A 17114-nucleotide genomic window follows, 5' to 3' on the forward strand; every position below is an offset into this window, starting at 1 on the left:
TTTCATTTGTGTGTTACACTTTCCTGAAGAGGTAAGTTGAGAGACAAGCCTGATTCCCCTAAAACAGGCTGACATCTGTGGTACCACTGCATTTTGCATTCACCTAAGAGCACACCGGGGGAACACATCACTCCTGCGGTGCTAGGGCAGACAGGCTGCAAAGGAGTTGATTGTTCTGCCCTTGAATGCGACTTCTGAAACTCAGATGCAGACAAATCCCTCTTCTGCACAGGACTGCAAGGAAACTGAAAACATCATCTCTTCCATCTCCCTGTCCCAAGAGTCCGTCTGGATTGATTTTCATTTTTTAGTCAGAAGGAAAGGAGGAAAAAGAATCCACCCTCCTTGGATGTTGCTTGTTACCCCAGCAACTTTAGGTAAATTTATCACATGACCCTGTACTGTCCATGGGAGACGCTAGCAACTTACACTTCAATACTATTTCTTTTCCTGCTTTTATACCACAATGCTCTTCAATGTAGTAAGTACCTTCCCCCACTACAAGACTTCTTGACTGATCAAGTCACCTCCTTGCAACATCCTCTGCAATAAAATAGGATCCCACAAGTATAATTAAAGTGACAAGTTTATTCTGCTGGACACCCACCTCTTCAAATTCCTTTTCCTTCAGAGGCAAAGAAGATCTTTATCTGAGGTGAGACAGACAAGCCACATCTGAGATGTAAAGACTTGAAAATGAGATCTAATTTACTTTCAGAATATTTTTTGGACATATCTCAAGCCTCATGACCTAGAAACTTCACACTGGTTTTATTCAGAAGTTACTTCTAAGCTTGTCTACTTGGAAAGTTATTCCTAATTAACCCAATGCGGGTACTCCTGCTCCAGATAAGAGCACGTATTCCGAAGTGACAACACTCACAAAGGGAATTAATCAGAGAGAATAATTCTGCTTTCAGCTTGCACCAAACCTTAATCTGAATTAAACTCCTACTTGTGGAACAGTCCTCTCATATTTACTCAGATATTGCTATTAAGGGAGTGAGGTATTTCACACTCTCTGCCATGCTAATCCTTACTGCCTCACAAGACTAAATCCACATTCAAGACAGAGAGCAAAGGCCCTGACGCACAAGGAGAAACCTTGGTAGGTCCAGGTTTTTTATATTAGCTGGTGCAACAGAGTCCTCAGAGTGAAGTGAGGTATTCAGGAATGAACTTCATAACAAGAAAGCACTGAAGCGAGACAGGCAAGGATTTCTCATGCACCCTTCACTTGGGTGTCCATCTGCAGTCTTAAGACATCTGTGTGAAACTAGGAACCATGGCTTTGAGCCTTCTCCAAGATTTTGTTTGTCAAATGTCCCCCTGCTCTGAGTGTGAAAGAATGATTTGCGCTTCTCTTTGGGGAACACTTACCACTCTGAGCTCCTAGCTGGCAAGCTCCAGATAGACCAGATGTCAGATGGAGGAGCTGCCTGCCCAGCACCTACAACAGCGGCACACATAGTAGCTCAACTTCAAACAGCCAAAGTAGTCTATTGAGAAAACATAGGGACTAGAAAACACAAGGCTCTTAAGCAATATGGCGAAACATTTATTGACCTGTCTTTGACTCAGGTACACAAATTCCACTTTAAATGATGAAATGATTCTTCTAAACTGCATTAAGCAATTTGTAAGATCAAAGGGAAGGGCACCTACAGCAATCCAGAGAATCAAACTCTAATCTCCCAATAACTACAGTTGTGTGTGTGTGTGTGTGTATGTGTATATGTAGGGCAAATACATGAGTACAGATTTTGAAGACAGAAGGTAGAGCCTCATGCTTCATTAGAACAGAAGACTCCTATGTTAGGGACCAAAAGGGATGCATGGAAGGGGTATCAGAAGTGCATTCCATATCATCAACAAATGCTGATGGGAAGAATATTTCAAGCTACTGGAAAGTTGACACAAGACGGATATTTTATGTGTGCATTTCACTGCGCCTCCCTGGAAAGCACTTCATGATATGGGTACCTGGGATAATTATCTTTCATCTACAGTCAATACAGAGATTAACCTCTAAACCTTTCCCCAGCTACCAGTTTTCTGCCTTTTTTCCCTTTTTTTTCCTCATAAGAAAAGTAAGGGTGATGATTATCATTATCTCCATTTTTCCACTCCACTATTAATAGCCCTCATTTAAAAAATAGTCTTCTCTAGACACTTGTCTTCTGGGCAAGAGTATCAAAAATTCAAGTCTAAATATGAAAACAGCCAGAAAGTAAACAGAAAAGCAAACAGACAAGATTAAGGGCAGATAGAGCACAAATGCAAAGGGAAGCCAGGCATTTTCTGGTAAAGAGAAAACTGTTGCATACATGGCATAAAGTTGAGAAAAGATAATCTAAATCAAATGCTGTTCTCAAGTAGCACATTACACCTCGCACTGTCATCATTACCATTTAACAGAATGTAAAACTAAAGTGACAGATGGAGCTACGCTGTCCATCACACACTGGCGACGCCTTCAAGCCTGACTAACCACATATGCCTCAGAAAAAATGTTCCTCCTGGGTTAATCTAGCTACACAGCACAAAATATCCAGCCTTTGAGGGAGCCTGACCCCCGGGCTTGTTCTCATGGCTGCAGCCTCTCTGGGTTATGTTATCAGAGTCATTGCTCACATGATACAGCCAATAACAATACAAGAACAAACATACATGTCAAACTATTCCAGAGGAATGCCAGGAAACGGCTTGGCTAGAGGAAGATTGGAGTGATCACCCTTCCAGGCTTCTAGTGAAAATACCGTAACATCCCCCCATCTACTGCCGCATAAAGACAGCTCCCTTGCAACACAGACAGAAAATCGCAGAATAAAGAAAGTAATGATCAGGGAAGAGCACATGCAAACAAGGTCCACTGGTCACATTAAGGACCTTACCAACCTTTTGCTCTTACCTTTAATAAGCTCTGGTTTGTAGGCTTTTCTTAGCTGCTCCAGGAAGTTGTTATAAAAACATTCCGCCTGCTCTGTGGGCATTGCCATGTGGTAGTCGGGCTTGTTTCCTTTCAGGATGCACTGGAGAGTAAATTGGCTCACACACAACACTTCATACTGTTTATCCATCACGCTTTTGGACCAGTGCTTCCCACTTTCATCTTCAAATACTCGCAAGTTCAAGATCTTTCGAACCCTAGGAGGAGAAAAAGATAATTCCTAAATTGCCCCATGGAGGATCAACAGGTACAAGGTAATGCCTACCACACAGGATGAGATAAAAGGGAAGGCAAATGCATATTCATTCTGCCTCCACATAACAAGATATCCCTTTGTCCCTTCCTTCCTAAACCATGGGAATCTCGTCACATTAGGCAGAGCCATAACCAAGAAAGCCCTTACACATAACATTGTCAGACCATTAATTAACATCATCATTTTACAGAGCATGAGATCAGGACAGAATAACTGCAAGTTACAAGGTGACATAAAGATGGCATAGGAAGTAAGAAAACTTACTCTTTACTACCTGATTTTATGTGTCACAACATTATTTAACATGTGAATAGCTTTGGGAATTTTAATCCTCCCACTGCACTGGGAAATCATACTCAGTAAGAAATGAGATCATGCTAAACTATAGTTGTTTCCAAACATGATTCACATATATTCCCCCAGCTTTGTCACCTCCTAGCACTTTTTCCAAACCAGGCCCCGCAAGCCAGATGAGGACAGCACTTTTTCATCAGGATCATAGAATCATAGAACAGTTTGGGTTGAAGGGACTTTTAAAGGTCATTTAGTCCAACCCGCCCTCCCCCCCCTCAATGAGCAGGGACATCTTCAACTAGATCAGGTTGCTCAGAGCCCCGTCCAACCTGACTTTGAATGTTTCCAGGGATGGGGCATCTACAATTTCTCTGGGCAACCTGTGCCAGTGTTTCACCACCCTCAATATAAAAAATTTCTTCCTTATATCTAGTCTAAATCTACCCTCTTTTAGTGTAAAACCATTCCCCCTTGTCCTGTCACAACAGGCCCTGCTAAAAAGTCTGTCCCCATCTTTCTTACAAGCCCCCTTTAAGTACTGGAAGGCTGCAATAAGGTCTCGCCGGAGACTTCTTTTCTCCAGGCTGAACAACTCCAACTCTCTCAGTCTTTCTTCATAGGAGAGGCATTCCATCCCTCTTATCATTTTTGTGGCCCTCCTCTGGACCCACTCCAACAGGTCCATGTCTTTCCTGTGCTGAGGGCTGCAGAGCTGGACGCAGTACTCCAGGTGGGGTCTCACCAGAGAGGAGTCGAAGGGCAGAATCACCTCCCTTGACCTGCTGGCCATGGATGAGAAGAGGAAGGCAGGGAACAGTGCAGAACTACAGGTGGCAGCAAAGTGGTGGCCGGGACTTGTTTGTATTTGCATTAAGGTTGATTTTTGGATCCGGAGGGCAGAATTGACTGGTTTGAATACTCAGAGAGGACAAGGAGACTTTCACAAATGGATCCTGAAAAGCAGCAGGCAGACTTGCAACCCAGTCTATGGCTGGACTGAGATTGATAACAAGACTGCATGCATGCCACTCTCCTGTCTTTGGTTTCTTCTTTTAGCTTCTACAAATCTGCAGCATCTATAAACAAGGGAGCATATCAAGTGCAAAGCACTTCAATTGCAGCCATCAGCCAGACATTTTACACTGCACCAGAGCTAAGACTTTGTTATAGTCATAGAATAGAATCGTAAGAACCATAGAATAGCTTGGGTTGGAAGGGACCTTTAAAGGTCATCTAGTCCAACCCCCCTGAAGCACAATCACAAAACCCTTCCTTGCCAATTTGTGTGTGTCAAAGAGAAACATAATTGACTCATGAATGAAGTGGATGGTTAAAAGCCTTGGAAGGCCCCAGCACACAGGCTTAAATCATCATCACTGCTGTGTTTTAATGATAAAGATATTTGTTATTTCATTTACAGGATTACTAAAGTTTCCTTTAATAGGACTTGAAGAGCCTGGTTAAGCTGATTTCTTTCATTCCTTTTTTTCAGATGCTGGCTTCCTGCCTTTCCTGCATCAGTCATCCAAACAACCTGGTGTTGAGAGCACAGTCGCTACAGATCACCTGCTTGCGATATTCAGAAGCATTTTTCACATTCATCAACATAGGAATGAGAAACAACAATAGAGCAAATGTTACACACTGAGGAGGCAAACAATAAGGCAAGCCAATGAACCATGTCATAATAAAAACACCTTCAGCTTTGCTGCAATTCTCTACAAGTTTCACATATTTATGTGAGAACTTTGGTGACCTTTAGCTCACATCCCCACTCTATTTTCTCTTCCACATCTGCTAAGGGTTGTTTTCACCCTCACTGACATTCTTCTCCCTTCACTGCTGGAGCCTTTCCTCTTCTTGACATCAGTTAGCTCTATTACCTGTTTCTTCCTTGCCTTCATAAGAACTGAGGTCAGCCCTAGAACAATGAACAGTCTGAAGGAGACAGAAGCCCCTGGAGAACCCTCTCTTGCATGTGTTTGCCAGCCGAATCACGGTATTTTGTGGCCATGGAACAGATGGCCAGAGCCAGCCCTCCAGGCTGCCAAATTGATTCACTTTTACAGAAAAGTAACTGACAAGACTATCCAGCCTTTTGGAAGAACAAAACTTCTCATGTGCAAGCTAAAATGAGAGTTTGAGGTTTCTGATACATCCCATCCTTGAAGGATGGAGTCCTTCGGGGTAAATTCATACAGTAAAAAGGATAGACACTTTAAAAAGGGAGATCAGAAAAACCCAACATATAGATTCTTCCTTTTTGAGTCTGTTCTTGTTAAAAAAGAGATATAGAGAAGACAGAGAATGGAAACAGATTTTTCTCAATGGAACATAAAAAGAAAACTCTAACTAAGAAACACGTATTCAAGGTAAAATCTGAAGAGGAACTAACAGGCAAACCTGAGTTTCCCAACAGGAGTGCCCCATTTGTTTGGCTACTGCACAGGTATCACCGATTCAGTGTCAGAAAAGCACAAATAAAAGAGTACAAGGCAAAAGGAAATATGTGACTTACATGTGCTCCAGCTCTCTTTGCGTGTCTTCCAAAGAAATGCCCAGCAGCACACAGAGGCCTCGTCCTATTGAGCTTATTTGTTCACCACCCACTGGGGAAGGGGGGGGAAAAGAAAAGTAAGGCTAAATGCACTGTCTCGTTTTATGACACGGGTAAGTACTGATTTCAGCTGGAAACTGTACAACCACCAAAAAAACCACCATTCTAAGCCCTTCTTCTCTGTCTTAAGTTTGTCAGAGAGTAAAGATCACGTAGAAGTCCTCTTTCAAAAGTCTTCCCAATGTCGTGACTTATTTGTGAGGGACTAGCTCAAGATGCTTACTCCAGAGTTTAAAAACACTCTATAAAGATTTTTTACTACAATTGGATCAGCAGTGCTAACCAGAGAGGTGGCAGAACTCTCTCCAATCCTCCAAAATTATCCACCTGGTTGATATCAGTAAGTGTACTCAATTTCTCTACTCCACCACTCCCTACATACTTTGCATTAGTTGTGACAAGGTGATTTCTACTTGATATAGTCCTCATGGATTTTTTTGAAACAAGACTTTTAACAACCTGCAAATTCTACCCTCCTAGTTGGGAACACAACCTCTTTAATGACATTTGCAATAAAACACAAACCATCGCAGATCCATTGTGTTTTCCTAAGAAATGTTTTAAATTATCTTAATTTAATTAAATTATGTTAATTTAAATTATCTTAACATGGTTGAGCCTGAGATGACTGTAGTAAGATTTAAATGACGTCTTAAAACTGAGATAAGCACCAGCTACCCAGCTGTTAAAACTATATCCAGGCTCATGCAACTAGGAAAAAAAAACTGTTGCAGCGTGCCTCCCGCCACATAAGCAATAACTACCAGTGGTCATGATGGCTGCATCCAGCTTATGCTGGACTTTGGGGACAGATGGCAACACGGTAGCCAGCGACTGTCTGGAGCAGTGGCCCAAACACCTTGCTGGTATGCAAATATGACTATATGTCAATCATCTTATTCTATAAATAGCGGATAGCCCAGGGCCCGTTGAGCTCTCCTGCACGGCAGCAGGCTGCACGCCAGGATCTCCCCTTCAGTAGGGCCGCCTCTCGGGGTTACTCCTCGAGGTTGAGAGATTCCTTGCCGCAACAGATCCTCGGTAAGTGACTAACAGCACGCTAAACTTTGAAATCTTAGCTAAGTGATATCAAGGATTGATTGCGCATATATAATCCTTTAGACATAAACGGTTGACCAAGTCTGGGACTAGGATTGGATCCAGCCGCACCTAGACTCCTCTCTGAGAAGGAGTTTAGAAATCAAGGGGGTCCTTTCTGAACCTCATGACTCAATGGGAGGGTCTCCCTGACAGTTTTGTCTGACCCTGTCCTCCACGCAGTAAATAATGAAGTGTACCTTGCCATCGAATCTTGTTAAACCACTGCCGCATTTACCATTGACCTTTGTTAACTCACTGTTTTATAGCGATAAAGTATATTTTTGCTCCTCTCTTACGAGTGAAGTGCACTCTCACTCCATCCGTGACAAAGCCCCAAACATTCTGTAAAACAAAAGGAGAGCAGGCCCCCAGCGAAAGCTGAAAGCTTCTGTCTGTGCACCAGTGGCCAGATCTGGACTATTCCCAATGGGCAGAGGCAAATCAGGGGGGAAAACTCCTCCCAAAAACTCTTCCTTTCCACCTGACCTGGGTATGAGCCCTCCAGCTCAGAAATCTATCCTGCTAAGCACAGCGCTATCTCCCTCACAGAGGGACATCTCAAACTCTTTAACAGCCAGAAACAACATTTTAAATTCTACCCAGAAATGTGGCAATAAGTCAGCCACAAGCCCAGTGCTGATGGGGTCTGACCACTATTGTACCCGCAGTACCAGCTGTGCACAAAAGCTGTGCTCCTTATTTATTCACAGGCATGCTCTTCCAATGCTTCCTGACCAGCCACACACAAGCAGAAGCTATTTATTTAAGGTGCAGGCTATCCTGCTGCACACCACCTTGCCCTGGGGCCCCACAGCAGGCACACTTACTGTTTCACGTGCAAACTTCTTGGGGATTTTAAGCATCTTGGACACAGAAGGTCCAACCGGTGCAATAGCAGGGACATACCGTCAGGACACACCATTCCTACCAGCAGCTAAGCAAGCACCAGGGCTATCACTGGCTTCTTTGACCCACCCCAGCAATGCATGGTGGCGACCAGGACAGCACTGCCGACACACGCAAGCAACGCGAAAACGTGAGTCAGGCTGCGCTGCCAACACGCTTGCAATGTAAGGAGGCGACTGCGATTGTATTGCCAACGCATGCAAACCATAGGAGAAAGCAGCAGGGATGGCACTGCCACCACACACAAGCAATGCAAGGAGATGACCGCGGTTGTAGTGGCAGCACATGCAAGCCATGCAAGGAGGCGATTGCAACTGCACTGCCAGTGCACGCAAGCAACGCATGGAGGCAGCTCTGAATATAGTGCTGACACATTCAAGCCATGGGAGAAGGTGATTGAAACTGCACTCCTGACACACACAAGCAATGCAGAGAGGCAACTGTGACCATAGTGCCAGCACGTGCCAGCTATGCAAGGAGGCAACTGGGATGGCTCCATTGACACACACAAGCAATGCACAACAGAATCGGGACAGCCCTGCCAACACAAGCAAGCAATGCAAGGAGATGACTGTGATCATAGTGCCAATGCATGCAAGCCATGCAAGGAGGCAACTCTCATTATAGAGACAACACATGCAAACCATGGGCAAAGGCAACTGGGACAGCACTGCCGACACACACGAGCAATACAAGGAGATGACTGCAACTGTAGTGCCAACACATGCAAGCAACGCAAGGAGGCGATTGCAACTGCACTGCCAACACACGACAGCAATGCAAGGAAGCAACTCTGATTATAGTGCCAACACATGCAAAGCATGTCGCTGACAACTGCTGACACAGGAAGAAATGCAAGAAAGCAACTCTTACTATAGTGCCCGACACATGCAAGCCATAGGAGAAGGTGATCACAATCGCACTGCCGACACACCAAGCAATGCAAGATGACTGTGACTGTAGTGGCGGCACATGCAAGCCACTGGAGAATGCAATTGAGATGGCACTGCCAACACATATAAAGCAAGGCACGGCAGTAATCAGGACAGTCCTGCCAACACAAGCAAGCAATGCAAGATGACTGCGACTGTAGTGTCCATGCATGCAAGCCACCCAAGGAGGCGATTGCAACTGGACTGCCAGCCCACGCAAGCAAGGCAAGGAGGCAGCTCTCACTATACAGACGACACATGCAAACCACGGGAGAAGGCGACTGGGACAGCACTGCCCACGCACACCAGCCATGAAGGAGGTGACTTGGGCCAGCACTGCCGGCACACGCCGGCAACATAAGCAAAGCAAGCCGACCCACGCCAAACCCACGCAGGGGAACGACGGCGGGGCGGGGGGGGGGGGGGGAGACCGCCCACGCACGTCAGCCGTGGGGGAAAGCGAGGGCGATGGCGCTGCCCACACACACAGAGGCAACGCGGGGAGGGGACGGCACTGAGGGGCCGTTGGAGGCCGCGGCGGGGGCGCGAGGCGGGGAAGGGAGGCCCGGCCCCGGTGTCCCTCCCGGCGGCGGCACACTGACCTGTGACACTGGCCTGGGCCACCCGCTGGACGATGGCCTTCATGGTGGCGCGGCCGCGCAGCGCAGGCCCGGCGCCGGTGGGGGTAGGGACGGGGGGGAAGGCGGCGGCGCTAGGCAACGGCGGCCGCTCCCTGCTGGCCCGCGCCGCTCACAGCGGCCCCTGGCGGCTGGGAGGTGCTGCCGCAGCCTCCCCGTGAGAGGCGCTGTAGGGCCGCGAAGCGTCCTATAGCATAGCATAGGCACAAGCGGTGCCTATAGGGGCTTCCCCTATAGGAAGCCTCTATAGAAAAGGGAGGTGTCCGTAGAGGCAGTCGAGGTGTCTACAAATGTTTTGCGTGCGGAGGGGCTCTGAAGGGAGTTGGTGTCTATAGGGTTTTTTGAGGGGCGGCACCTACAGAAAGAGCAAATGCAGGTAACCGGAGTGGTTAGGTTATAAGAATGGCTATAGGGGCATGGCGGCAGATGCCCATAGAAACTAGTGGTTAGGAGGAGCCTTCTGGAAAAGGAGGTGGTGGCTGTAGGGACTGGAGGAGCCTGTAAACATGGGTCTGTAAGTGCATGGGCTGGGGCCCGTGTGGTATAAAAGCCCCTATAGAAGCTGGGCTGTGTGGGCAGAAAGGCTGGAAGCAACTTTCTATACAGCAAGGTGGTTTCTGCAGCGACTGTCGGGAGACCTTAGAGAGACCAGTGGCGGGGTCAGGGGTGTCCTAGAAAAGGATACAGGGACAGCGGGCAGCCCCTATAGAAACTGGGAGGTATCTGCAGGGGCAAGGGGAAGCCCCTACAGAAAGGAAGGTCTGCTGTGCAGGTGTCAGAGTGACCAGGGGTTGGAGTGGGAGGCGATCCCGGAGTAATGATGAGTCCCAATATGGGTATGATCATTCTCGTTTATTTCAAAATACTGCGCTACTTTTATAAGCCAGCCACACTAACACGCGCACCTACGAATCCTCTATTGGTTTACAGTCAGCAAGCACAAGAATCTTAATATACACAGATTGGTCAAAAGCAGGTGTCCACGCGAACGCCTTCCCCGCCTGCATTCCGTTACCTAATCTACTGATAGTTACATTCCTCAGCCTGCTTCCCTATTCTGCTATCGCTTCAGAGACTCTAAAACTACAATTGCTCTTTAGCAACCCTTTGCCTTATACTGTTGTTAACAAATCCTCAGTGCTTGGAATGTTCATAGGATGTCCGTTATTTAATAAAAATCCTTCCACAAATCCCCCTTTTTGTTTTTGAACAATCCAAGCCTGATCTATTACTTTCGAGACAGCCTTTTTTATACAACTAAAAGCAATACAAAAGCATACACACAATATTAAGATGATAATCAATATACGCAAGCCTTCTTTTATCAAAGCTATCAGCCATTGCGGCAACCCTCTAAAAATATTCATGAGCCATTCATCTAAAATGCCATGATTTTGTTGTATCATGCTTGCATGGTTTTCTAACCATTGTAATTGTTTATGTATAGACTCACCATGATCGGATAGGTTCATGCAACACATAAACTTTTCTACCCGGAAACCAGGCACGCCCACCAAACAGGTTCTGAAAGGCTTTGTTGCCGTAGCAAGAGACAAACAAAACGCAGATTGACCTGTTTTGTTTGCCCAGGTAACCCACATATTTTCCCTAGGCTCTATGTGATGTATGGACATGGTCACGGGGACTACCATCACTATTACTAATGTTCCAATCACCAGGTTTCGTAGTTGTTTTGCTTTACTTTCCATGCGAACCGCTTTTGACATTTTTCTTTTGTTGCAACCCATTGGTTAAAGGGTACTTTCCAGATCTCTGGCACCAGGTTATGCCGTTTACACTCAACACCTAAAATAATAGGCAAGCAAGCTCTTTCAGCAGTTAATCTAGTCCACTGGTTACAGCTGATCTGATATGAAAGTGTGTTAGTTATCTCATGCCCAGTAATCAACAATATTTTAGTCAAATCAATTTCTTTTGATAACAGTGATCACACCATCGATTAGCGTGATTAAGCCGAACCCACCATTTTTTCCCACATTGATAACATTCACATAACACCCAGGGTTTACATCGGTGACAGTCTTCGCATCTGATTTTGGTTTTTTTCTATTTCATAAGGAGAGTTCATAACAACGTACAGTCTCGGTCGTTACAATTCCTTTGATACGTCTTCCTCTTCTTGTAAGAGCGCAGGCTTCACCGCTCGGCTAGGCACCCATATTGGTCCCTTATCTGTGGAAACACACATGTATCCCTTCCCATTAAATATTACCGAAACTGGGCCCAGCCACATGCCAGTGATTGGGTCTCCATACATTACTTGTAGTTTTGGAAGAGTTGTATGAGAGTTAAACTTAAGGTTTTGGTGGTGTATTATAATCGATGGCTCTTCTCTGTCTCCCATCAGACACAAATAATTTAGAGTAAATAGGACTTTATGCAGTCTCATTTGCGGGTCCTTTTCTTCCTCCTTTTGCTTTGTTAGATAGACCTTCAATACCTGATGCGTGCGTTCTACAAGGCTCTGCCCCGTCGGTGAATTTGGGATGCCAGTAATATGCTTGACCCCCCATCTCATCAAAAAGGTTCTCAACTTCTGACTGGTGTAAGCAGGGCCATTGTCTGTTTTCAGTTGTTCTGGCACACCCAACACCGCGAAGCAAGCAAGGAGGTGCTTACACACATGATGAGCCTTCTCACCCGATAAAGCCGTGGCCCATATTACTTTAGAGAAGGTATCTATGGTGACATGTACATATTTGAGCTGCCCAAATTCAGCGATATGAGTTACATCAGCCTGCCAGAGCTCTAAAGCCTTGAGACCTTTTGGATTAACGCCCAGCCCTATTCCAGGTCCATGATTTCCACACTTGGGACAGGCCTGTATGATAGAGCGAGCTTCGTTTTCTGATAACCCATATTGCCTTCTTAAACCCTTTGAGTTTTGATGAAATATTTCATGACCCTGCCTAGCTTGTAAAAATTTATCTACAGGTGGTACATGACACGCTGGACTGACAAGATTGTCCGCTATCTGATTCCCTCGTCCTAAACCCAACTCCCATTGATGGCTACGGATATGAATGACACAACACGGAGCCGCTCGCTGGGAGATGGTTGATCTTAATTGAATAAACAGTTTCCCTAGCTGAGGATTATTTGTTTCCTTAATCAGCGCGTCTTGAATTCTTGGTATAAGCCCAGCTACATATAGAGAATCAGTCACCACATTCAAAGGATGATCATGCCAATTCCCTAACGCCCATACCACCGCCATTAATTCTAAAGTCTGTAAGGTATCTCCAGCTTGCCCTTGCAAAATCTTTTTGCACCATTGATCTGTTTCCCACCATACACATGCAGCTTGTCTAGAGCGTTTCCCCACATCTGTGTATACCGTCAACCCCTCGAGTATCGGGCTATCAACCACTTTAGGTTTTTCTAGCCACTGATTTCGTTTTAGAATCTGCCACAATTTCCCTTGAGGTTGCTGAGAGTGCACCTTTCCGCTAAATCCTAACAGAGATTCTTGAATGGCCAGCACGTGGCGTATCCACCATTCTAAATCTACAGCGTTAACAGGAATACTGATGTCTGCTGGTTCCTGTCCTGTCAGCTCTATAATTCGCGTTCTCCCTTTTCGGGTTAATTCCCCTATGGCTTCAGGACGAGTTTGTATACTGAAACGTGGTTGTACCCATAAGAAAATCCATTCCAAAATTTGAAAAAAGGAGGAATTTGGCAAGTTATCATTGTTGTTGTTGTCAATGGCAGTCACGGAGTTCATTCCCTGTTGTCCCTTCATCTCCCCCTTCTTGTTTTGCCATTGACATATAACGGCAAAAGGTGATTCTTCGGTGTTACAGATAAGCAAAGAAAGTGGCAGTTCAAGGATTCTTCTTGCGGTCCAGGCTATAGTAAGTTTGTTTATAATGTGCTGTAAGGCTACGTGATGTTTGTTCATCATATGAATTTCAGCTGCAGGCTGAGTGCCTCGCAGTAATTCAGTTAGTGGTTTAATGTCTGCATTGGTAATGCCAGCGCAATTGCAAACCCATTGGATGTCACCTAAGACCGTTTGCACATCAGCCAATGTTTTGAGTGGAGTTTTTAATGCTATTTTTTGAGGACGAATTTTTGCCTGTGCAATGATCCACCCTAGGTATTTCCAAGGTGGAGACCTTTGGATCTTTTCTGGTGCAATTACAAGTCCTTTGTCTGTTAGCATGGTTGTTAATTGTTGTATATGATGCACTTCAAAAGGAACTTGTTGACAACACAAAATATCATCCATATAATGATAGATTATAGTTTCAGGCCATTTTTCTCTTATCGGTTGCAGCGCCCAGGCGACATATAATTGGCACAATGTAGGAGAGTTTTTCATCCCTTGTGGAAGTACCACCCACTCATACCATTCTGCTGGTGCTGCTTTATTTATCGAGGGTATGGAAAAGGCAAATCTCTGAGTGTCCTGAGGGTGCAGTGGGATTGTGAAAAAACAGTCCTTTAAGTCAACTATAAGTATGTGCCAATTTTCGGGTAGCATATTAGGTGATGGCATTCCAGGTTGTAAGGCTCCCATAGGCAACATTTGATCATTTATTTTCCTCAAATCATGTAGTAAACGCCACTTCCCACTTTTCTTAGGGATGACAAAAATAGGAGTATTCCATGGACTGACAGACGGTTTGATATGTCCCTCTATAAGTTGTTCAGATACCAGTTGTTTAGTTATGTGCAATCGCTCTTCAGTCATGGGCCACTGGTCAACCCAAACAGGGTCATTGGAGATCCATGTTAACGGTGGGTTGGGCGATTGCTCCCCAGTGCCCATGACTAAAAATGCTTTGTAGTCAGCATTGCCCCGATCTGACTGAGAACATCACGTCCGATTAATGCCTCCAAATTTCCAGGGAGTGACAAAACATGGACCTTCAGTGTTGCTCTCTGGCCTTCTGGGAAACTCACTTGAACCGGTTTACTACTTATATATGGGGCCAAGTTCCCTGCCACTCCTGCGATTAATGCCTTTGGGGTTTCTATTTCCCACTGCAACGGCCAATTTGCTCGATTTATAATAGTTATGTCGGCCCCAGTGTCCAACATTGCATTTATTCTTATTGAAAGGTTCTCCTGACTCAAAGTCACAGTTTTGAGTGGGCGGTGGTCTAATTTTGTAGTGAAACATACAGCAGGCCCAGTAGAACCAAATCCTTTACACCCACGTTCTTCCCAATCTTGGTTTGATTGACTTAAAGGATTTTTAAAAGCTAATATCTGGGCTATCCGACTGCCTTTTGGGACGAAGAGAGGAGGACTTATTGTATAGGCCATAATATGAATTTGACCGGGATAGTCTGCATCAATGACTCCAGGAATTACAATCAATCCTTTTATTCCTGCAGAAGATCGACCGAAAAGGATTCCATCTATCCTACTACTATCAGCTACTAAAGGCCCTACCGCATTGCTAGGGATTTTGCACACTTCTGTATTGGTTAAAGTGAAATCTATTGTTGTTTCCAGGTCGACCCCCAAACTTCCTTTGGTGGCAGCTGAGTGTTTTTGTAAAAACCCTGATTGCTGCTGTCGTTTTGAGGGGGCATTTGTGTCTGCACACGGCCTCTCCCCACGCTCAGTTTGAAGTTTCCCGAACAGGCCCTAGTAGCATGAGTACTTTTTTGACACTTATCACACCATACAGGAGCATGACAATTTCGCTTGTTATGCCCCTGTTCCCCACAACGAAAGCAGGTGCCTTTAAAGGGCTGGACTATTCCTGGAGAGTGTTTTTGCTTAACAACAGCTGCCAATGGTTGCACTACTTCTTTGACAGCACTTTGCACCACTGCTGCCATCGACTCATTTTGTTTTTGAACCCCTGCTCTTTCCACCCGAGAAAGCATTTCTTCCACTCCTGCCCCTTTGGGCAGACTGGCTAGAATGACCTTGGTAGTTTTATTGGCGTTATCAAAGGCCAAAATTCTAAACATTTGTTGTTTATTGTCCTCTCCCAAATCCGGGTGGTTCGTTACTGCGTCCCAAAGCCTATCAATAAAGTTGCTATACTTCTCAGTTGCACCTTGCGTCACCGAGCTGAAAGAAGGGGCTGCCGATCCCGGTAAGCAAAGAAACGCATCTAAAGCAAGCTTAGAAGATAGTTGTAACATATTGACAGGAAAAATCAGTTGGACATTTATATCCGCATAACGTCCCCCCCCCAATGAGCATTTCAGCTGTGACCCCATATAATGGATCCCCTTGCTGTTGATGTTGGGCAGCAGCATTCACTGCCCTGTGAGACCATGACGATCCCCATAACAAAAACTGTGTAGGTGTCAACAGAAGCCTCATCAGACTTTGGCAATCATGGGGACACAGCAAATCAGCAGAGAAAATCCAAATAACGATCTGTCGTGAAGCTTCCGATTTAACACCATACTGTGATACAGTATTTTTGGCTTGTTGTAGAATCATCCAATCATGTGGTTCCCATTTTCCTTGACCGTTTTCCTGTACCACCGGAAAAGCCATGGGGCCAATGTTGGATGCAACCCCCCACTGTCCGTCCAAAATAGCATCCCGAACAACTCCACTCCATCGGCCGGGACGGGTAGCTGCGGTAGGTCCGGAGAAACAGGGTGGCAAGTTGTCTCTCGAACCTGCGTTTGACCAAGGTTCTCCTTTTTGCTGAGTCTGTGTAGTTAAGTCCTTTCGTTGTTGCACAACCTCTTTTAACAGCTGATTAATACTTTCTGTTGAATTTTTCTCTTTTCTGCTAGATGGCGGTGTGGCTGCGCCGGAGGAATCACTGGAGAGAGGGGGGGCAGCGGGAGGAGGGCGGCACCTTTCCCCGCCTTGAATTGGGGGGGTGGGTGGAGCTGGCCGCTCCTCCCCCTTCATGCTCGGCGGTTGAACTTCCGCTTTTGTCCCACACTGCTGCTTTGCTTTAGCCCCCGCAACTTCCGGCTGTTCTAGCGAAGGCGACATTACGACATTGGGCGTTTTAACCTCAGAGTCCTGCTCAACTTTATCACGCAATTCGGCAACAGTCTTACAGGTGGACCCCGTCATACCCTTCACAGCAGGCAGCCCAAAAAATCGCGCGGTAGGTCCCGCCTTGGATTCCATGCTCTTAGACTTCTCCGGTATGGGGTCCGGAGCCAGCATCTGAGCAGCCGCACACGCCACCTCCCGTTCAGCTTTCATAGCTTTTAAAGTGTCTAGTACGTCTCCCCACAATTCTCTCACAGACTTAATCTCCTTCTCCAATTTTTCATCACCTTCAATAATCTTCTGCCACATTAGTTTCCCCAGCTCCTGCCATTCAGGCACAGAAAACAACGTGTGAGTGTCTTTAAAATGTCCCAAACGTTGTCCTAACTTAATTAGCTTGATAAGCTGTTTCACCGTTGTCTCGATCCCTCTCTTACAGAGTATGCCTGCGAGCAACGTG

General features: G+C 45.7%; 1 protein-coding gene across 2 annotated transcripts in view; it reads right to left on the reverse strand.

Moving 5' to 3' along the window:
- DTD1 (D-aminoacyl-tRNA deacylase 1) overlaps nt 1–9764 on the reverse strand; it is a 28805-nt gene extending 19041 nt beyond the window's left edge. Inside the window, exons 1-3 of one of the 2 annotated variants that reach the window (XM_075147352.1) lie at nt 9659–9764; nt 6019–6109; nt 2912–3147 (exon numbers count right to left, since the gene is read on the reverse strand). In XM_075147352.1, coding sequence (XP_075003453.1) covers nt 2912–3147; nt 6019–6109; nt 9659–9701 — 370 coding nt within the window. In that variant the 5' untranslated portion in view covers nt 9702–9764. Of the gene's footprint in view, nt 1–2911; nt 3148–6018; nt 6110–8045; nt 8068–9658 lie in introns of those variants that run through there. The other variant, XM_075147353.1, reaches the window with a different exon arrangement.
- Between the last annotated feature and the right edge of the window lie 7350 nt (nt 9765–17114).

Source organism: Calonectris borealis, chromosome 3 (assembly GCF_964195595.1).
Source record: "Calonectris borealis chromosome 3, bCalBor7.hap1.2, whole genome shotgun sequence".
In the NCBI taxonomy this organism is placed as follows: domain Eukaryota; kingdom Metazoa; phylum Chordata; class Aves; order Procellariiformes; family Procellariidae; genus Calonectris; species Calonectris borealis.